Raw genomic sequence first — 22,916 nt, forward strand, 5'->3', positions numbered from 1 at the left:
AGCTCTGCAGGCGCTGCGCCGCCCGCCTGGAGGATGCGAGGAAGCAGCCCGGAACTGCCTGCGCTCTTCCATGGGCTGCCTGGGTCCCAGAGCGCAGTCCAGCACAGGCCTTGGAATCCCACCCAGCCCCAGTTCCTCCTCCCTCCAGGACTCGTGTTGTGACTTCCTGAAGGTGCCACCGAGATGGGCTATGAGTTCTGGATTCTTTGTCTTTGGATTTTATTCTCTGACTTTAGATATCTCCTGCCAGAAACGTAGAGGAATAAGGTCAGGCAGACGCATTGCACTGTCCATACAAGAAGGGCCTGGAAATGCTGGCTGTTGAAGGCACAGGCCTGGGAAGAGTTTCTGGAACATGGCAAATGTTCGAATTGAAAGTCATAACCTTATAACACAGTGACTTGTGTTATGGTTGTTTCGTAAGAAATGTGAAATCTGGAACCACACAAAACTGGTGGAACACTGAGAGAGGCAGCGTTTAATGAGCAGATGCTTTGTGCTAGGGTCCACATTTGGTGGCTTATTGTATTAGTTGACTTAACCAGCCACATACTCAATGAAGGTAAGTTTTAGTCATCATTTAAGATGTGAGAAAACATAAATTGTGCAGTTAAATTTCTTTATTTTTTGATACAGCGTCTTGTTGAGTAGTTCAGACTGACCTTGAACTCACTGTGTAGCTCAGGCTGGCCCTGAACTTGCAGTGATCCTTCTGCCTCAGCCTCCCAAGGGCTGGGGCCATAGGTGTGCATCACCACATCCTGCTGCTTCTTTTTGAGGTAGTGAAGTAGGCCTCAGATGTATGGCTTCTGAATCAAAAGCTCATGTTCTTCCCAGAATACTTGACTCTTAAAAACAGTGGGCATCATAAACCCTTCTGCCAGACACCTTCCCAGCCTCTCACCCTCTGTGTTAGCAGATCCTTAACAGGAGCAGGCTTGTTCAAGTTAGATACTATCGCGCAGAAATTCATCAGGATGAGAGGTATATGGAACAGATGTTGAAAATCAATATTATTCTACAACAAAAGGTAACCATGATAAATATCTTCTGTACAGACTGAAAGTTTTCATTTATTTAATTCTCCCATATTGTGAAAAATTCCCAAATGGATTCTGCTTAGCGATCTCTGGCATAAATGTAATTGCCTAAAAAATTAGGCACAGTTCTTAAAAATAGCTTTGTTTAAAGTTATAGTCCTTCAAAGATTAGGATTATTACATGATTCCTGCTTTTTTGTTCTTTTTTTTGTTATTGTTATTTATTTATTTACTTGTTTTTATATTAGATGTTTAGAAACAGCCTACCAATGTACTTTCCTGTGATTTTTTAAAATTAATTTCATCTGTTTGGTTATTTGAAAGTATTTCATTGCTTTGGGGCATAGATTGAGAGCTTCTAAGGTCATTATATTTTATTGTGACATTTTACTATTGCCTACAAAAAGTAAGATACAGAAAAACTTACTCCTAGGTAAGTTAGAAATTGTCATCAAGAGTACAGCTAGACTGCTTATCTATATTTCACATTGGATATGCAGATGTTTTCAGTAACAGAATCATAGACAGGTTCATTGAAGACAGAAATGACCTTGAAGTAATCTTCCACGTCTTTACCTTCCAAAGGCTGGAACAAAACAAGACCTGCTCGTGTATAGTCAGACTCTCAAATCTTTTTTTTTTTTTGGTACTGGGAATCAAACTCAGGACCTTGTGCTTGTGAGGCAGGTGGCAGAACTACTGAGCGAAATCTCCAGCCCTCTCAGTTCTTGACATATATTTCCGGTTACCTTAGGCTTAACTGATCATAAACCAGGGGAGCCTGAGAAGATAGTTACATCAGCAGCTGTATTAAGGATCTTATTTAAAATTTTAAATTTTCTATTCCATTCTTTTTTTTTCTCTCTCTCTGCTGGCACCGGGGATTAAACCCAGGGCCTCACATGCCAGGCAAGCACTCTGCCACTGAGCCACACCCCCATCGGTTCATGAACTGAATTCTCTTCACAATTCTGGGCACAAACCTGAACTGGATGAGAATGAATCAAATTTCCCCATAAGGTTAACATTGAACCTAATGAATCTTTTAAACTAATTTCATTGGTGCACTTTAGATATACGTAATGATGACATTATCATCATAGGGAATTTGTATCTGTACAAAATATATCTTGATTCTTCTTTTTTCCCCAGTCCCTTCCCTTCAATCCTTCTTCCCCTCTTTATTTACAAAAGCTTTGCTTCTACTTTTTCCTTCCATCCCCCACCACCCTTGTCTAACCCACCCTTGTCTAACCATTGAATTTGGTTGAATTCTTGTCCAACTCGGTTTGTGACTGGAATCGTGAGAGTTCGTGAACCAAAGTAACACATCAGGTTATGTTGGTAAAAGAACATCAAAAGCAGCCAGCATTTCCAAAGCACCTGATAGAAATAGGACAGTACCTTCAACAATATTGGTAAAATGACTTAACTTTTTCTCTACTGCAGAATTTGCAACCTTGCTGGGAAAGGAAATACACAACAAAGACAAAAACAGTTTTAAAATATACTAAATGCCCCGATTTATATCACACATGTGGAATGATATTTCCAGACACCACATCAGGTAGTGGAATTACAGAATTAGTAAGTTGTAGTCTGTCCAGGGAGACACAGAAGTAAACAGTTTCTGTATCATCTGACCAATGCTATATGAACAGCTGAAGAGTTCAGCTGAGGGACAGCTGCTTATCACCAAAGTTTGTTATGCTGGAATCAAGGCTTTATGGAAGGGGGGGATTTTATGGGGGCTGTAATTTTGTCTTCCATTAATCTTAGGAAGTAGGTGCTATTATGTCCATTTTCAGATGACGAAATTGAAGTAAAGAGAGTTTGGTCAGTGTGACAGCAAGTGGTGGATCCGACTTTGATTTAAGCAAGTCTGATTAGATGTGTGCTGATCAATTTGTAATGAACTGAATGGCTTATGGACAGAATTGTTGAAAATAAAATTGAAATAGTTCTAAAAGATCTAGACTTTGTGCTAGACTGAGGAAGTTGCTTAGACATTTCCAGGGTGAAGCCTGTGGCAGCATTTTGAAGTCTGGGCTTTCTGTTTGCATTTGACTTGTGTTGTCTCATTTTATTACACAATAATCATAAGTGGTTAATTATTATCTCCAATTTATGGATAACAAGCTTGCTCAATTATTGCTTCTGTCAGAATATTGGCAGTTTTCCTTGTGGTGATTGTTTATATTTTTCTCTCCTTTTCAGTCCATTCCTCATTAATGTGCCTTACCTGAACTTCAGAGATAGAGTTATTTGCCCATCCAGAAGCACTTTAATTTGCTTATCTTTAGCATAGCACAGCTATTTGGTAGCTAGATTGAAATATTTTTGTTTGTTTGTTTTGGTGGTTGTTCAGGGCCTTAGCACTGATCTACATCCTCAGGCCCTTTTCATTTTTTATTTTGAGATGGGCTCTTGGTGAGTTACTAAGTTGTCCAGGCTGAGCTCAAATTTGTGATCCTCTTGCCTCATTTTCCCAAGTGCCAGCATTATAGATGTGTACCACCATATTTGGTTAGGTTGGAATTTTTACAAAGAGCAAAGACCAAATGGAAGCTGAACAAACACAAAAAGGAAGCAATTTGTAAATGAAATGAAAGGTTTCTTTCTATCAGATTTCTGGTGCCCTAATTTCAGTAAAAGACTAGAGTCCCTAATTGAACACACATAAACATAGTGAACGCATTTATTTTGCTTGTTTGTTTGGTACTGGAGATTGAACTCAGGACCTCACACTTGCAAGACAGGCTGTGGAACCACTGAGCTAAATCCCTAGCCCTATTAAGTTCATTTCTATTCCTGGCTTTCTTCTTTCTCACCTCTGCTTTCTTGCCAGAGGAGCTCCTGATTGTATCCCAAGTCAATGGACCCTAGGGCTGTCTCCACTGTGCTTTGTCCTTTTCCTGAAAACATTCAAGTTCCTGCTTCAAACTCTCTCCCACACCCTGGGATCTTGTCTGTACCTCGTTCTTAGGGCAAGAGTTAATGACAGCACTGAGGTGTTACTGTTATAACAGATCATTGCAAATTTAGTGATTGGACAAACCACCCAGATTGATTCTTATTGTTCTGGAAATTAGAAATCTAAAATAAGTGGATATGGTTGGCTTTTTCCTATGTGTAAGGGAAAATCTATCCTCTGCCTCTTGTGGTTGTCTAGCTGCTGTCCCCATTCCTTGGCGGATGTCATTTCAACCTCTGTTTCTTTTGTTGCTTTGCCTTCTTTAATTTTTACCTTCCTGCCTCTTTCTTATGAGGACCCATGTGATAGAATATGCTCAGAATAATCTCCACATCTCAAGATTAATGCCATCATGCCTACAGAATGCCTTTTCCTAAGCAAGTTAACATACAGATCCTGGAGGGTAGGATGTGGACGGTTTGAGGGGGCAGTTTTGAGGCTTCAAAGCCCTCAGAGTGTACTTCCTTCTTGCCCAGGGTGGCTGGAACATTTCACAATGACTGACTGGATCGAGTCTGTTCTCATACACTGGTCCTCATAAGGTGCACCCCTTGCAAAAATACTGGATAGATCAATATTCTGCTTTGTTTGCTGTATTGATTCTGGCAGGGGTCTGTAGGTTAGCATTTGGGCAGTAAAACCTGGGTGAGTGTCTTTTGCAGAAGGAGGAAGAGAAAGTATATACATGAGCAGTAAAGTAGAAAGACTGATAATGTTCCATACAGTAATGTTTATAAGAACTAAAGAAGCAGGATCATTGGCACCTCATCATTTTACTGGAGAGGACACCAAGGAGAGATTTTTTTAAAGACTGGCAACTAACAGCTGCCTTTCGGTTTCCTATGCCTCCTCCCATGACACCAACTCCTGGTCTTTCAAACCACAGTTGAAGAATTTCTGCTTGAGATGTTTGGGGAGGTAAGATCCTGAATAAAAAATTCCTGAAATAAAGGTTTTATGCTCAGATTGTGAAAACAGCAACATTTTTTTAAAAAAGCAGATTGAAATTATACAGGTTATAAACAACCATCACCATCACAACAACGTAGGATAATGAAAAAAAGCCTTAAAACAAAAAGTAAAAGCAGGCAGAGGAAAAACTGCCATGTATAAGACCCGATTTTGTGAAATGAAGTGTTTGTTGATCAGTTTAGAAGGTGAGTTTGTTGAAGAAACAATGGATTTTTATCCTAGGGCTAAAATTCTATCAGTGTATGTTTATTTACATTTTCTGGTGGCCAGTGATAACTCATTTGAAAAAATAATCGGAGGAAAAGTAAGTCCCATAATGCCCACCATGTATGCTATCTCTGCTCTGTTCACACACCCACATTTCACCATGGTTACTTGGTGTGGCTTTGTTTGCTGCTCTTAATACAGATCTATTTTTTGTTGTTGTTCTTTTGCTTTTTGAGACAGGGTCTCACTATGTAGTTCAGACTGCTCTGGAACTCACTGTGTAGCCCAGGCTGGTCATGAACTCACAGTGATCCTCCTGCCTCAGCCTCCCAGTACTGGGATTACAGGTGTGCGCCACCATGCCCGGCTTCTTAATACAGATCTTAAAGATGACTAACCAATCCACTGAAACTAATGCATTCCCAAAAAATTTATCTTTTATTTTTTGTGATGATAGTAGATACAGTTAACTAATTCAACAAATATTTATGCAGCAATTGCAGTTGTTAGACACTGTCCTGCTAGCGAGTGACAAAAGGGTGAGTGACAGAGACAACAGCCACTGGATCCTTTTTCAGTTCTTATTTAAGTCCTGCAACAGCCTATAAGTGGGCCATTATTTTCCCCAATTTATAGATGAGGGAACTGATGTCAGAGAGTTCTATCAGTAATGAATGTATTCATCAGAATTTAAATTTAGGCTGTTCCATATATAAGCCAAGTATCTAAGACTAAAGTTTAAAATGCTCTGAAACTTGAAACTTTCTGAGTGTCTACATGATACCACAGGGAACATTCCTTTCCTGACCTTACATGATGAGTCACTGTCAGAACATAGGCACACTAATTGTGTATAAAATTACCTCCAGGATATGTGTATAATATGTATATAAAGCGTAAATGAGTTTTGTCTTTAGACTTAGGTCCTCACCATATCTGGTTATGTATATGTACATATTTCAAAATCTGAAAAGTTCCAAAATCTAGAACCCTTCTGGACCCAAAGATTTGAGATAAGGGATACTCAGCTTGTACCCCTTTCACTAATTATGTTTTTCTGCATAATCAGCAAGTGACATATTCACAAGTACAGACATAAACATGCTTGCATACCCCAAAAAATTATTTTTACAAAAACTAAAAAGGAGTAGACTCAATCATCTAGCATTTATCATTGAATATATTCCATGTTGGGGGAAATCCTTCTAATTTATCTACTTTGGCTCTGTTATTTTTAGTAGCTGAATATATTCTGTGCTGCAGATGTGGCATAGCTTTCATTTATTCAGGTCTTATTTTATAAAATCATCTAATAAGTTTTTTGAGTACATGCCAATGGATCTACTTTTGGATACAGTAGTGAAGAAAATAGATATTCTGTGTCTTCTGGAGCTTGCATTTTGGTGAGGGGAGACAGAATGGTACCTTATCAGTCAAGTTTTATACCGTGTTAAAATGTAATAAGTGGTGTAGAAGAAAAGGAAAGGTAGGGTTGGGTATGGTTGACTTTGCATAGAAAGGGTGTCGGGGGCATCTTTGGGGGTTGTGATAGTTAAGCTGGATTGTCAACTTGATTGTCTTGAGAGCCAGTTTAGAGGATTAGTAAAGTGCATTTCTGGATGTGTTTGGGTGTCGTGGAGGCCTGATGCAACCTCCTATATCTTATCCCTGGCCCCTTCCTCGCTGGTGCTGTTTCCCTGCTCTGCTTCCCAGCCCCAGTGAAATGAGTTTTGTTCCATCAGGTCCTTCTGTTTCCATCTTGGAGCCAGTTTATCCTGTAGTGAAGCCTCACAAACCACGAGCCAAGTTAAACCTTTTCTCTTTCAAATTGCAGGTGTTAGATATTTTGTCTTAGCAACTGGAAAGCTGAACAGTAGAGGTACATTATAAATTAGGTAGCCCAGTAATTCCTCATTAAGCAAGTCAGATTTTGGTGATGATTTATAAAGGATTGTGAGAAATTAGCCAAACATTTCTCTAGAGGAATACCGTGTAGCAAAAGGAGCAGCTGATAGAAAGGTCTGAGATGGACGTTTACCTGTCCTGTTCCTGGAAGAAGGCGGCAGTGTGGCCTGGGCAACAGGTACTCTTGAACATAGAAGGAGAGTTAGTCGAGAGAAGAAGAGCCAGATTTCTTAGCGCCTTATAGGCCATTGTACATTTTGAGTGAAATGGGTTGTTACTTCAAGTTTTTAGCAGAGAAGTGGCATAAGTTTGTCAAAGATTACTCTGCTGTGTTGAGAATAGTCTGCTGCAGGGCACATATGTACACTGGGAGGCTGACTAGGGTTCTACTCTAGTAACGTGTGGGATGGTATTGCTTAAATAAGTGGTGGTGATATTGGAAGTGTATTTTGAAAGCAGAGGTAACAGAATATTCTGATGATCCTGGACACAGAGTGTGAAAGTAAAGGATCAAGACTCCTTCCAGGGGTGTCAACCTAAGGATCTGAGTGGAATGGATGGTCAGTCAGAGGCGAGGAAGATATGGGTGTATGGTTTGAGGGGCACGGATCCGGGTAGATCAGCACACCTTCAGTTTAAGGCCTTTTTTTGTGAGATGTCTGTGGGACAAGTCAGGGATGTATCAGAGGTAGTGATACACGATTATATGCTTGGACTTCGTCCTTGTTGCTTATGCCATTATTGTCATACATTTTACTTTGTGTGTTGTAAATTTTATGATGCGTTTTTACTGTTTTTCCTTCAGTTCATCAATTAGAGCAATAAACAAGAAAACAAATTTGTCTTTTTCCATTTCTGGAGCTCTTTATTTCTTTGTTTTGCATTTAAGGTTTTTTTTTTCTTTCTGCTAAACTATTCCTTATGCTGAAGATGTTTTAAAAGCTTTTATCACAGGTCTGCTGACAGAAGTTTCTCAGCTTCTGCTGACATCAGCATTTTGTAAGTTGGGCATTGGGTCTTCTTGGCATTCTGACTCCTCCTCCCCTCTGGAAGTGGCTGTGCCTGTGTCAGCGGTTGATCTTTTGTGAGAGAACGTTTCCTGTGCCTTCCTCAGTGGCAGGAGTTCTTTGATGGTATTGGTCTAGGTCAGTGATGGCGAATCTTTTAGAGACAGAGTGCCTGAACTGCAAGCCCACTTATTTATCCAAAGTGCCAACGCTGCAGTTAGACCTGAATACTGAAATTTTAGTTTAGAAAAAATAACTGTTATCTTATGTTTGTCTGTTAGGGTGACTTGGCTCACCTGCCCACAGGGAGAGCTCACAGTGACATGCATGCCACAGGTTCACCACCCCTGGTCTAGGTCCTGGGCCTGTACCGTTTCTCACACTTCTGCCATAGTGGCAGGCCTTTCTCAGTGTCCTGCAGGTGGCATGTTTGCAGTTTTTGTTGCAGTGGCTAAAGGCTTTCTAAAGGTCAGGCAGGAGATGTGGGGGCGTGCTGGTCTTTGTAGCAGCTACTGTTCCCTCCTGTATGCCAGCACCACCCAAGGGAATCTGTTCCCTAGCTTCCTTGGGAAAGTTTGTGGAAAAGAGCACAGCCCCCATCTCTGGTCCTTGCTGTTACATTATCTCTTTCTAGTCATATATGGCTAGATTTTATTTTATTTTTTAAATTTTATTTTATTTATTTACTTTTTGCTACCAGGGATTGAACTCAGAACTTGTGCTTATGAGGCATTCACATTACGACTGAGCTAAATCCCTGAACTTAGATTATTAGATTATATTTCAGAATGTACTATTACAATCGTATTTAGTGGGATAATTTTACTCTTTCATATTTAATGTAATGTTTGATATAGTTAATTTTATTCCTGCCAAGGAATAAAATATAAATAAGCTTTATGCTTATTTTATATTGTTAGTTATTTTTTGCTTTTGCTTATTTTTGCTGTTTGTTCAGTGTTCATTCCTTTCTCTTGTATTGCTATTTTATTAGTTCAGCTCTTTTTTAAAATTTTATTTTATTTTTATTATCATTATTATTAGTAGTAGAAGTACTACCAGGGATCAAACTAGGGACCTTACTCTTGAGCTGACTCTCAGACCAAGCTGTCCTTTTTTAAATGATTTAATTTTCCGTGTTTCCACTATCAGATGCACATGACTCTATTATTTGATACCTAGAGTTAATAGCTATTTCTCCCACAAAATGTTTTTTCCATGAAATGTTCTATTTCCCCCTCCTCCATTTTTTCTGCCTCTGCCAATTTTTGAGATTGCCTTTTTTCTCTGCAACTTTTGTCAAATAGTGTCTTACTTAAATGTGTGTCCCTTTTGCTTTTAGAATTATTTGGCTTATATGTGTTGCACATATCCAGTTTATTGTTAAACATTAATTGTTGGTAAATATATGCTAGTTACACAGTTTTTATTTTCTGTATTTTCTTCTCGTTCATTTTTTTCCTCATTGAGTTTATTGGTACATTTGAGGTATACAGTACAGTTATATTCATTACTGGGATCTTGTACCTTTACATGACAGGTCTTGGTTCTCATTTTTTCCCCTTGTCCCTGCTCTCCCTTCACCCCCTCCTCTCCTCTCCATTTACAAACATTTTATTTCCATTTTTTCATTTTCTCCTATTTTTTTTCTTTCCCTTATTACCTTTCTCCTACCCTTCCCACGTTCCTTACACCTTTAGCCCTTTTCTTCCTATTTCACATTGCTGGTTCCTTTGTTAATAGACTTTCTGCAGATCTATTTCTCATTAAGTCATATCAGTATTACCTCTAAATCTGTGCATAATATCAAGTAGCTGTCTTGCAACTGAGTATAAAGAATAGGTGTTTTTTTGTGGGGAGTGGTCACAGGATGTTTGCTCAATGTTCTGCAGGTTCCAGAACTGTGAGGTTTGATGTCAGTCTGATTCTTTATATTTTATGGGTAGCCTCTCACTTCTGCTTTGGGTCTTATAAGATCTCTCTTTAGAGTTCAGGCATTTTAATAGACTGGGTCTAGACTCTGTTGTCACCTAGCTTGTAATGAGTGAGGCCATTTAAGTTCAGCTTCAGAAAATGTCCTTTCCAGTTGTCTCTTAACATAGTTTTCAGTCCTCTGGAACCATACTTTTTTTTTTTTATTGAGTTTATTGGTACAGTCTAGGTATACAGTACAGTTACATTCATTACTGGGATAAGAACCATACTTTTTTATGTACTGGGATAGTCCTGATATCCAGATGTCTTATTTTTATCTGTCTGTATTTTTGCATTAGAAATTTCTTGAATTTGATGCTTAGCTTTTTTCTAATGAAAAGCATTCCCTAAAAATAATAAATTGGAAAGTCATACTTTTAAACTGTGTATGCGCGTTCGCGTATGCCTCTGGGCATGCTGTATTTGAAGCTCTTTAAGTTCCTCGATGATTTTGGGTATCCTGTTTCCTGGGGTATTCTGTCTGTTCTCTTTCTGAGTTGGGTCTCCTTGTGTCTGGTGGTCTGCTCCTTCTGTGTGGTCTGTTCCTGGCTGGTTCATAGAAGCTCAAGTTGGTTACTGGAGACTCCTGTATGGCCATTCCTGTCTGCGGTAGTGGGCAAAGAGGTCTCTATGCCATAGGCCTGTCCTGGCAGATGGGCTATCCTTTCCCACCAGCCAACTCTGGTCTGCCTGTGTTTTCCTGGGCATCCGTGGTGTGTAAGACTGTGAGCTGTGGGCCGCCCCACAAAAGAACTTTCAAGTTCTTTTCCTGAGTCCTGGTTTCGAGTTCTCAGCCCAGGCTCCTCTGCTGTCCTCTGGTTTCTCAGCCTTATTCCATTTGCTGGCCAGAACCTAGGTATCACTTAGGTCCAGTTGCCAACAGATGCTGGTTGTGGTTGTTTTGCTCAAGGGAAGTAGTATCTTAGGGTTAGGCATGAAGGAGAAAGGTGCTGCATTCAGGACCCTCTGTACCATAGTCCCTTACTCCTCACAACTCTCCTGCATTTCTTCTTCCATATTCTTAAAAGAAATGGATTTCATAAAGGCATCAGTTCTATTTTAGTCATCTTTGCATTTCTTTTCCTTTATGTCTGCTGTATCAGTCGAGAGTAATAGAGACAATAGCGGCAATGTAACCCTTGAAACTGGCACATGGACACTGCCATCACTCAATAGGTCAGGATGTCATGGTGGAAATCTTTGCAGTTCTCTTGGTGGCTTCTTCAGCCCCAGGATCGATGCTCATATTCCAGGTGGGGAGAAAGAAGTACCTAAGGCATTGGGTGTACTTTCCAGCTGACTCAACTTCATTCAAGATTTTTTTTGTAGAGGATTTGTACAGGTTATTAGCTTTTCTGTTCTCCAGGTCAATGCAGTTTTCTTTGCAACCAGGTTATATTACTATACTTAACGAAGTCATTGTCCTACTACTAAGGAGTATAGATTTGAGGAGGGAAGTAGCCTCAGTATCAGGATTCACAATAAGAAAGAGATGGGATATTTTCCATGTTGAAGTTTTTTAGAAGCACATTTAAATTTAATGCATAGCTGAAGGCTTTTTTTTTTTTTTTTTTTTCGGTACTAGTTATCGAACTCGGGACCTGCTGGTGGCAGAACCACTGACCTAAATCCCTGGCCTCTAAGGCTTTATTGTATTGCATGAGCACACACATGCACAGTAGTTTTAACAGTGAAAGATGATTATGCTGTAAGTGGGGGCTTTTGACCTGTGTGAAAAATCATCATTACTTAAATATAAGTGATTCAGCTTTAGTATGGCTCACTTTAATGTATTGTATCTATTTGTATGTGTACATAATTTGCCGATCCATTTCAAAGTAAAATAGAGACATTAAGACAATTCACCTCTTACTATTTCAGTATAAAGACACTGTACACATAGCAACCTGATTTTAACATCAGCAAAAAGCAGGACTTTCCTAATATATTCTAATACCAGGCATATCCAAGTTACTACATTTGCTTCAAAATTGTTTTTATAGCTACTTAGTTTTGAAACAGGATCTGATCAAGGATCACATACTACATTTAGTTATGTCTATTAAAACTCCGTTGGCAGTTTCCCTCACTCTCTTCCCCCTTTTTAATAGCAGTGACTTTTTAAAGATCAGTCCACCTGTTTGTAGAGTATTTCACATGTGGGTTTATCTGATTTTTCTGCCTTGGGGCTTTATATAACTTCTTCGTTTTGTGTATATCCTGCAATCTGCATGTTTCATAAATATTTTTGGCATGAATATATCATGGAGTGATTCTGGGTTACTTTGTACTGAAACACAGGAGAGAGGATTTAATATCTGATTTTGCTACTGTTAGTGATGCAAGCATTGGGTGAAGGTCATTTTCCTATTGTAAAGGTACTGTGTTCCCTTTGTGTTCTCTTTAACACATCATCTCTGAGATGAAACTGCATAGATGTCTTTTTTAAAAAAAAATCAACTTTTTACCTAATAGTTTTAGTATTTATTGACAGTCTTTTCCAAATCAGTTATATTATCAAGATTTAAAAAAATCCTGTTTTCTTTTTCCTGACAATTGTGAACTTGAATTAGCTTATGAATTTGGTAATGCGTTTTAATCAATTATATTATTGTTCTCTGATTACCAAATTGTTCTACATTTGGTCTATGAAATTCTTTCTATTTGAAGAGCTAGAAGGAATCTTAGAGTTGCCTCATTCAAATCTCTGCTTAATGGATGAACAAAAAACTGGAGCCAGGGATTTAGCTCAGTGGTGACGCCACCTGCTTTGCAAGTGTAGGGACCTGATTTTGATCCTTGGTACCAAAAAAAAAAAAAAAAAAAAAAAAAAAAAAAAAGTAGCCTAAGGGCTAGGATCAACATCTGGAGCCTGACCTAGGACTTTACCCTTTACCCACAACTTTACAGAGAGATCTGCAGGAAATTTTGCTTGCAATTTCTTCCTAATATTGTGAAGCCAAGTGAGTAAAAATGGTCCATATTTTTGCACTCATGCATTGTTTGCTTATTAAAAGTTACTGTGGAGTCCAGTGCATGGCAAATTGAATTAATTATCTACTTAGTTCAGGAACAGCTTTAGAACAAAGAAGCACCCTTCCAGAGTCAGCCTGAGAGGAGAGTTGGGCTCTAAGTTTATGTGTACAGATTTGATTTAAATTGAAGTCACATTTTACTTGACTTGCAGAGAGTCTTGAAAACTTTGGAATTATTTTGCCAAAATAAAATGTAGTGATTTCAGGTACAAATCTGAGTTATTATCTTCCCCCCAAATATTGCAGTTATAAGGCCGTGTTTTGTCCACATTGTGATATAGCAATATGATACTGTGACATAGCAGTTGGAGTGGAAAAGCTTTTTAGGTGGGCATGGCCTTTCCAACTCACTTCATGGCCACTCCCCACATGACACATATTTACACTGGGTGTCTGGTGTTATGTGGGTTTCCTGTTCAACTGTAAGCATTTGAGATCATCACCCATGGGACAGAAGCAAAGAATGAAGGTGATAAAGGTGATACCTATAGGGCAGACACAAGTGAACAGCAAGAAAACTGGAGCTGACAGTTTTCCTTTTGCTAGGACGAGATCTTCAGCAGTATTATTTAAAAACATAAACCAGTGATGTAAGGAAGTCTGGCAGAATTTTTGAAGCTTTCAGGATTGTTTGAAGATACGAGTTTCCTTCCCATTGTTAATTGTGAACCTTACCTTAGGTGTTTAATATACTAACACACATATGTATAATTAATTTATGAGGACTCAAATGGAAATCTTTTCATTTTGTAGGATGAAAATGGTTGAATATTGGCAATTACATGTGATTCAAATAAAGGAAAAAATGATTACATGTAGATGGGCTGTGTGCCCCCAATTTTCTTTTTGTAACTGTTCTACCTAAGCATGTTTGAAGTCTCCAGAAGTACAGAGGATTATACTTAAGCTAGACTCTCTACAGGAAATGGTCAGTAATTAAAATAAAACTATAATTATAATTTCAAGAAAGTATTGTATGTATAATAGAAACATCAAGGACAAAGAGCTAGAGAGGGCTGATGCTGAAATTCCTAGGGGAAACCTTCAGAGAGTGGGTCTAATAAGTGTAAAATCTTCACCTAAAACCAAATGTAAATTTTGTTTTAAATATCTGCATTGTTTCTCAGTGTATATAAATGAGAGCTCTCTGTTTAAATTTTTATAATCTTGCAGTCAAACAAATTCATTTGCTCATTTGGTCAAATCATTCTAGCGCACCAGTGTACTTCTAAGGAAATCTCATTTGAGCCACAGAACTAAATATGCATAACAAGTTTATCTCATCTATCTGTTTTTAAGTCATTTTTTTCAAACTGTGTCATAGCCTGTTATGGTTCATGTCTGGTGTACCCTCAAATGGGGCTGTGATACCTACAGTGGATTAATCCACTGATGAGTTGATAGCTAAGTATGGTGTTGTGAAATGAGGGCTGGAGAAAGATCTCCTCAGCGTTGTTCCTCTGCAGTGTCACCTACTTTTGAGCTGGCAGACTAGGGACTGAAACCTCTACAAGCTGTGAACCAAAATAAGCTCCCCCTTGTTAGAATTGTGGGTGTTAGGTTTTGTGTTCCAGCAAGGAGAAAATAACTAAGACTCATCTCAGAGCTCTAGATTTTCATGGGATTTGTACTGAATTAGGCTAATTCTACAAGAAAAATCAAAAGAAAACATTATAAAAATTAAAATTTATTTTAAAAAACTATAAAAACACAAAAATTCTACAAGAAAAATGAAAACATTATACAAGTTAAAAATTATTAAAATTATAAACACACAAAAATGTAACTTGGTACATAATGTGTGTAAAACTCAGCCATTTACACTTTGACACACTTGTATAGATCCATCTTTATCAAGTGAGCAAGCACAAGGATTGCTTCCTGCATCCCGCCCCCACCGCTGAAATGGGGAATGGGGAACGGGCTACTGTTATGCTAAAGTACACATTTACATTAGAGAAGTGTGGAATGGGGAACGGGCTACTGTTATGCTAAAGTACACATTTAGAGAAGTGTGGAATGGGTGTCCTCATCAGTATGAGGAACCATGGTTTTTAAGTGTCTCCTCGGTGTTGGTACCAGGAAGGAGTAAGTGGGGCCTTCAAAGTAGGGCCTAGCGGGGAGCTTTCACATCATTGGGAGCAGCCCTTGAAGAGCATAGTGGGACCCTGCCCCTTCCTCTTCACTGTGGCATCCTGGCCAAGCACTCCTGGCCATTATGTGCTGACTCGAACTTGATGTTACAAAAAAAAAAAACCAAAAGGTTTGAAAATTCAAAGTAAGAATCTAACTTTAAAGTTTCACTATTATTAGTGGACAGTCACTATCATAAGCAAACTATCACATTGTGATAAATAGTGGCTTTCAATTAATTTTTGTCAACTATTAGTAAATATTACATTTTGCATCTCAGTTTAGAACATTCATATATACACACAGGAAAAAATTTAAAATATTGTTTTCCTTCTTGGGAGGGGTAGGTGGACTGGTGCTACTATTGGGCTACCATCCCTTTTTATTTTTTATTTTGAGATACGGTCTCACTAAGCTGCTGGAGCTGGCTTTGAATTTATGATCTTCCAAGGAGTTTGAAAGTAGGTCATCGGGTAACTGGGTTATGGATGATAACTTGGATCATATAAGCCCAAAAAATTAGCAAGATAAGACAGGTATGACAGAGATTTGACAGAGAAGTACAGAATGAAGACCTGAATTCAGATGAGGAAGAAAACAGAATGTCAATAAATGTTTTACTAGTAAAAATGCTGCAAAATGATCATGTATACCTAAACAAACCAGTGTTAAAACGAGGTCAGAAAATGTTACTAGGTTCTTGCCAGCAGTGACACCTGTTGGGCACCCTGGAACCTATTGCTAACACTGTGATTCAGTTTTGGAAATTGTAATGGATGATATGCTACAAGATATTTTGAAATACACTAAATATGAAATACAAGAAAGCACTTTATATACATCATTAGTAATACTCAAAAATATATGTATCATGACACCTCAGTATCTGAATTAAAAGCTTTCATAGAGTTTTATGATTCTAATCATCTAAAACTAAAGAATTAATGGAGAAGTGACAGATGGAATGTTAAGATTTTTTTTAGAAGAATAATGACACTCATGATTTGGTGTCCTTCAGAACTGCTTGTGTTTTGACAACAAAGAGACCAAGAAAAAAAAATTTCTGGCTTAGTGGTTATACCACCTGCCTCACAAGCACAAGGACCCAAGTTTAATCCCTAGTACCAAAAAAAAAAAAAAAAAAATTCTGACAATTTTACTGCTGTTCCATTCATTTGTTGAAAGTTTTGTTTTGAACACTCAAGCAATTTATACATTGTCCAAATAGATGACAACTGATAAACATTTGCATCATTTTCGGTAATATATGCAAAGTAAACTTTCCATAAAAATATATGCTCTGGTAGATTTGAAGACATTTTACACCTTGAATTTAGAATTTTATCCTGGAAATCAAATACCAGTTTCTTTATTCCTGCAGTAATAAACCATATGACTTTGTGAACAGACTTGTTGCACAAAAGTAACACAAATCCATTGATATTACATTTGCTAAAAGAACACCAGTTCAGGAACTATTTGTAAGAACAAAATTCCTGAAAAAATGTTGTAAGTTCACAGTAGAAAAAAATGTATAATACAATCTTTGGATTTCAGAAATACATAACATTGGCCTACTATATAGCAAAGAAAAACAAAGTAATACTGATAATGTCCACCATGATGATAAGATTGATACTGAGGCCAAGCCTGGTGATGCACACCTATAATCCAGCACTAAGGAGGCTGAAATAACAGGATCCTGTAAATTCAGGGTCAGTCTGTGTTACATAGTGAGTTCAAGGCTAATCTGGACTACATAGTGAGATCATCTCTCAAAACAAACAAGCGGATGTAAAAGGATTGACAGTGAATCCTCAACACAAATGAAGTCAGGAATGGTCACATTTTACAACAAAACAAAAGGTAAGGTACATGTTGAGTTGTGCAGCAACTATGATGTCACTTGAAGCACAAAACATTGGCCAGTGGTTGTATTTTACTCAGTCCTAAACATGTTGGCATAAGTAGTTTCACAGTTTACAAAGAAAATAACAAGCAAGAAAATATCATGAAGAAATTATCTAAAAGAATTGGGACTAGAATTGACATGATCAGATACAACAGAGGAAGAATAGCATGTATCTCCCCAAAGAACTCCTCAAAAGAATTCTGGAGCAGACCGATGAACAGACAGGTGAAACATCATAAGAACCCCCAAAGAAAACAGAAGACCAGCAAGATGTCAAGTATGTCCTACCAAAGAAGACAGGAGAACAAAACACATGTGCTTGTGTATGGAACATGCTCTTCTCAGGTGTGAAAACTGCTTTAGATATGATAATTGAAGTAAAGATTACTTTTTGTGGTAAAGTTTTATTTGTATTTTCATTGTAGTTCATATAGGAATTGATTTCTGCTATTATTTTTTAGATTTAGCAAGTAAAGAGTTGACATAGAAAATGTTAATATTTATTCTAAACATTCAGTATATATTTGGTATTTTATTTTTATTAATATTTCATTTTCCTGCTAGGCAGACGTTGGATAATACAATAGGAAGCTTCTGACGAAAGAGGAAGGCAGGAGAGGTGACAAGTACAGCCTGCCAAACAGGAAAGGAAAGCTAAGCACACGTGCTGTCAGTGTAAATGGACTTGTGTATGAAACACGCTGTTGTCCTGTGTGAAGACTGCCTGAGGTGTGATAATTGAGGCGAAGATTATTTCTGTGGTAGAGTTCTATTTGTATTTGCATTGTAGCTCACATAGGAATTTATTTCTGCTGCTATTTTTTAGATCTTGTAAGCAGGTAAACACTTGATGTTGAAAAGGTTGATGCTTATTCTACATATTACATATTAAAATTTTAATATTTTATTATTGGCATTTTATTTTCCATTAAGCACACATTGTTTAATATAATAAAACTCATGAAATTAAAAGTTCATTAATACAAATTCTTCTAAAAATAAACATGGGCATTACACACCCCCATAATGTGCCTTTTCTAAATATTTGCCGTGATGCTTGTGCACTAAGGTCCAGACTATAGCTCCTCTCCAGGCCTGCATCCGGTCAGGCCTTTTTTTGATGCCATTCCATTTATTGTGTTTTTATTCTTTTGTCTTTAGTCTTGTGAACATTGCTGAATTGAAGAATTTAATTTTTTCCTCCATATTTGTATTGCAAAGAGGAACCAGCTGGTTGGTTTGAATAGATTGCTTGCAGTAGAGACTGTCTAGGCTTGACCTTCTATAATAATTGAGGACACAGTACTCCATATAGTGGGATGAAAGTTGAACCACGTCTGTTAATATCAAAACCTCAAGTTAATTACAAAAAAACACACCTGAGTTTTGGTCACTTTTCCAGATTGGCTTTAATTCAGTTCACTATTTCTTCAGTTCAACAGTCAGTGTATTGAGGGTCTCCTTTGGATAGAGCACAGCCTGGGTACTTGTGAACACAGTCAGAGGACACCTGAGAAGTGTGGCTGTAGTCTGTGCCTGTATTTGTTGGGTTCCGCACCATAGCATGGTGTAGACAGTGCCTGAGCTCTCCACTCACAGCAAACCCCTGGTGCCTGACCCTGTCTCTGATCTTTTTTAGCTGACCAATCTTAAGCAAGTTATTTAAAATTTTGAGCTTCAGTTTTCTTTTTGGTTTGTTTTGTTTTTGAGACAGAATCTTGCACTGTGCTTCAGTTTTCTTAGTTGTAACACTGGAACCTTTCCGTGAGGGATCATCTGGAGTGTGGTGCGTGGTAGTTCAGTAGCATTAATTCCCTGTCCTTGTTCTTTTATTTCTTATTCAGCTTTACTTACCTGCCATTGAATATCAGTTAAATCTCATCTTGAGATGTGAAATGATTAATTTTTTCTCTTTTTGAAATATATATTTAATTTCCCTATAAAAAGTTAAATGAAAAAAACAGTGAAATGATTACTTTTTAACGAAAGCATCTTTGGGGCTGTTGTGCCTGTCTGAGCCCATTTTAGTATCAAGTGGATATTGAGGTGTGGGAAGATAGAGGGGTAGAATGAGCATCCGGCTTCTCCTTAATTTGCTTTCTGTATTTTACATTAATTTCTCTGTGTAGCTGTAAATAATCAGCGATCTGTTTCTTTGTGTGCCTGTGTTTGGGTTACTTAGAATTACAGTCTGGATTGGAAAAGTCTCTGTTGGTACTTCTGCTCCTAGGGTTAACCTAAAGAAGTGGTCTTCCCAGCCCTGCCATTGTTTGTGGTTTCTCAGGACCTTCTTTTGTCATCTGCAGGATGAGGGGTCTAGGTTCTCTATTTGTGGTGCTTTTAAGTCTTAAAAGTTTACTATTCTCAGAAGTTGGGCTTTCTGTTGTTCATTAAACAATTTATATTCCTTGAAACGTTGCATTGGTGGTTTCCCCCCCAACAGTGTTCATCAAAAGTTCCCCTGGAGATTTTGTTTTTCTTCTTCCACCTCCATGCAGAGGGAAGGATTCTCCTGAAAAATAGTCACAGGCAGCTTTGGAGGAAGCTCATACTGACCTAAGTAGTTCTGTCTATCTGTGTACATTTCTGTGTAGTAGGGTCTGGCTGGACACACACCAAGTCCCCTCTGTATCTGCAGCTTCTCCTTTGGTTCCCTTAGAGAGGGAAAAATGTGTCACTTACCCTCTAAATGTGGCCTCACTAGTCCCTGCAGAGCAGACTGCAGGGACTGACCACTCACAGTTTACACTTTCAGGGATTAGGTCTCACAAGAATGCTTGTTTAAATGCAGCTTCCCATATCCCACACCCAGACTGATTTTAATAAAGCCCAGCCTTCTGAACTTGGAATAATCAGCTGCATTGGTTTGTTGTGCAGTGTACTTTAAAACACGCGCTTTGAGGAACTCTGGTAAAAGTGTACTGCCTGGCTGTTTAAAAGATTGGCAGGCGAATTCGAATTTTATTTGTGAACAGTCTTCCTTTGAGAATGGCAAGCCTTCTTCTTTCTTGTGCAAAATAGGGATGAATTTATGATTTTTATAGAAACCAGGTGATTTTCTGCCTGGTGGTGTCGTCTCTCAACTCACTGTGTTTCATTTTAAGTCCACTGGCCTGAAGCTATGAAGAGGATTGAGGCAGATGAAGTACAATATTCAGTGCCTTTTCAGAATTTGGAAGTTAAGCATTTTAACCCTTTTATGCTGGCTCATGTGTTGTGGATTCAGGTTTTTAGGCTAAAAGCAGATTAGTTGGATTTTAAAATTTGACAATATTTTGTGATGTATAAATTAAAGATTAAAAAATTATCTCTACCATTAGTCCTGAAGATTTCGATGGAAAAAACTTCCAGAAGATAGAAGTAGTGTCTTTTAATATCTTGATGATTGTGTTAATCCTTTTGCAATGTCATCTCTGCTCCTCAGGGTGAAAAGTTTGGACCTTTTGCTGGAGAGAAGAGGATGCCTGAAGACTTGGATGAAAATATGGACTACAGGCTGATGTGGGAGGTAAGGTTGGGGCTGTTATTTTAAATATTAAAAATTTGTTCCTTTTTATACTCTAATGCAAATTATAAGGCCTTGTGAATTGATACTGACTCCAGCTGAGTGCTTTAATATTGCAGAGTCTTAAATTTGAGGTTTTGCCCTCTAAAAACATTAGACTGCTAAAATATATTACCAGACAATTCTTTTCCAACTCTGACATTCATCATTGAAAAAAGTTTCGCGTGTATAGGATATTTGTGTTTCAGAATCACGTGCTGGGTTTAGGACTCGATTTCTCAAAGTCAATTGTATTTTTCCTTTAACTTTTATCTCCCATGTCAGTTCCAATTATATAGAAACAGTTGTGAGTTCTATATTCTGTATTGGAACAAGCATCCCTCATTAAACTGTATCTTGCCTTTAAAAAATATATTTAAGGAAATAATGATACTGGGCAGTACTGTATTCGCAGGCTAAGGTTTCTCTTACGTTTCTCTGTATTGTGGATGTTAATACAAAATATCTATATAGCACCTAGATTAGTGTTTTCTTATAACTGGGTACTATAGCTTAGTCAAGTTGACACATAAAATTATAGTGTATTTTCTGTAAGCAAAAATACATTTTATAAGCATCACGGATGTTAGTGAAACAGCTGGAGATAAGGACTGAAGGTGCCCAAGAAAGAATTTTCAAAGGTTTCCACAGTAAAAGTGACAGAAACATAAATTAATAGTGTCATCCTCACTATAATTTAAGTGCGAAATGTCATTGATACCACCTTAATTTAGTATTTGGTTGCAATTATTTACTTTTATGAACGTAAAATTATTTTAATGGCTTTTATATAAGGTCTTAATTTTCTGAGCAGTTAATTCTTTTGCCATGAAGGTTTTCGGAAATCAAACATTTATGTGACAAAAATAACCCAAATCACTAACAAGTAATAAAAATAGCAATATTTAATGGGTGAATAGCTTTTGATATTTTGTTATTATTTTCTGATGTTTTTACTGTGATGGTCAGGTTAATGTTTCACACAGCTATTTAGGTATTGTTAAACAGATAATGATTATAATTTTTATTTTGAAAGAGAACTTGCAGATAGGCAATTTAAGGCTGCTTTTTATGTTGGTATGTGATGGCAGATCAGCAGCATATCATGTCTCTTTGCATTGTCTGGTCCTGTGGGTCTTTGATGTCTTCATGTTACTGTTTTTTATGAACTATATTCCCCAGTCCTCTCACTCTGCCACCCAAAGAATTACTGATATTTTTATATTTATTCTCAGCTAATGTTAAAAATTCAGGAATAACTACAATCTCTATTTTACTTTGTACTTCAGGGTAGCTCTTTAAATAAGTAATATTTGTACTTGTCACCCAATTCAGAACATATAAAAGGGTAAATGTTTCTGTCCTTTTCATCCCTGCTCCTTTCTCCCATGACCTTGCTGCATTCTTCCATGACCTTACTTCATTTATTTATTTTTTTAAATTTTGGTACCGGTGATCAAACGCAGGACCTTGTACTTGCGACGCAGGCTCAATGCCTGTGCTAAATCCCTGGAGACCTTGCTTCACTTAACATCTTAGCACCATACATTTTCCTTCCCTTCTCTGCTTCTATAGTTCATCATTCTCTTATTTTTCTACATTTTTCTTTGTCAACCATTCTCTGCTCTGCGCAGTGGTGCTGCTAGCGGGGGAAAGAAGAGACACTTTCTCAGTGGTTTGTCTTCTTGAGGGGACTATAGTCAACAGCTTGTGAAGTGCAAAGATTTTCTACTTGCTAGGTTTAATCTTGTGCATTATTATGGTAAATGAGTGTATCAGTCAGCTTTGTGTTGCTGTGACAAATACCTAAGAAAAATAACTTACAGGAGGAAAGGTATACTTTTCTCAGGTAAAGCAGGACATGGCAGAAGGATGTGGTAGGGCAAAGCTGGTCGGTCACCTCATGGCAGTTGGGAAGCAGAAAAACAGCAGAAAGCCGGAGTGCTGTGCTAGTGGACTTCTTCCTTCTGCTTCTGATCCATCAAGAGCCCCCAGAGCCCCTGACATGAGTGGATGGTGCTGCTCCAGGGCACCCCTTGGTTTGCTGACCCACATTCCCCTTGTTTCTGGAAACCCCTCCCAAACACACCCAAAAGTGTACTTTGCTACTTTCCTGGGTATTTCTCAATGCAGAGACATCAAGATTAACCATCACAATGAGTGAACTGTTTCTCAACCTTGTGTCATGCTACTGACAATCCCTTTTTATTATT

The 22,916-nt window shown here is 38.0% G+C and overlaps 1 protein-coding gene across 3 annotated transcripts in view; it reads left to right on the plus strand.

The window, feature by feature from the left end:
* The window catches only part of Prdm5 (PR/SET domain 5), a 193,904-nt gene that overhangs the window by 356 nt on the left and 170,632 nt on the right, over window positions 1–22,916 (plus strand). For 2 of the 3 annotated variants that reach the window (XM_033760015.1, XM_010610928.2), the window contains exon 2: window positions 20,584–20,667. In XM_033760015.1, the coding sequence (XP_033615906.1) occupies window positions 20,584–20,667 (84 nt within the window). Of the gene's footprint in view, window positions 1–37; window positions 563–20,583; window positions 20,668–22,916 lie in introns of those variants that run through there. The other variant, XM_033760016.1, reaches the window with a different exon arrangement.

This window comes from Fukomys damarensis, unplaced genomic scaffold (genome assembly GCF_012274545.1).
Source record: "Fukomys damarensis isolate Sample0158 unplaced genomic scaffold, DMR_v1.0_HiC HiC_scaffold_38, whole genome shotgun sequence".
In the NCBI taxonomy this organism is placed as follows: Eukaryota; Metazoa; Chordata; class Mammalia; order Rodentia; family Bathyergidae; genus Fukomys; species Fukomys damarensis.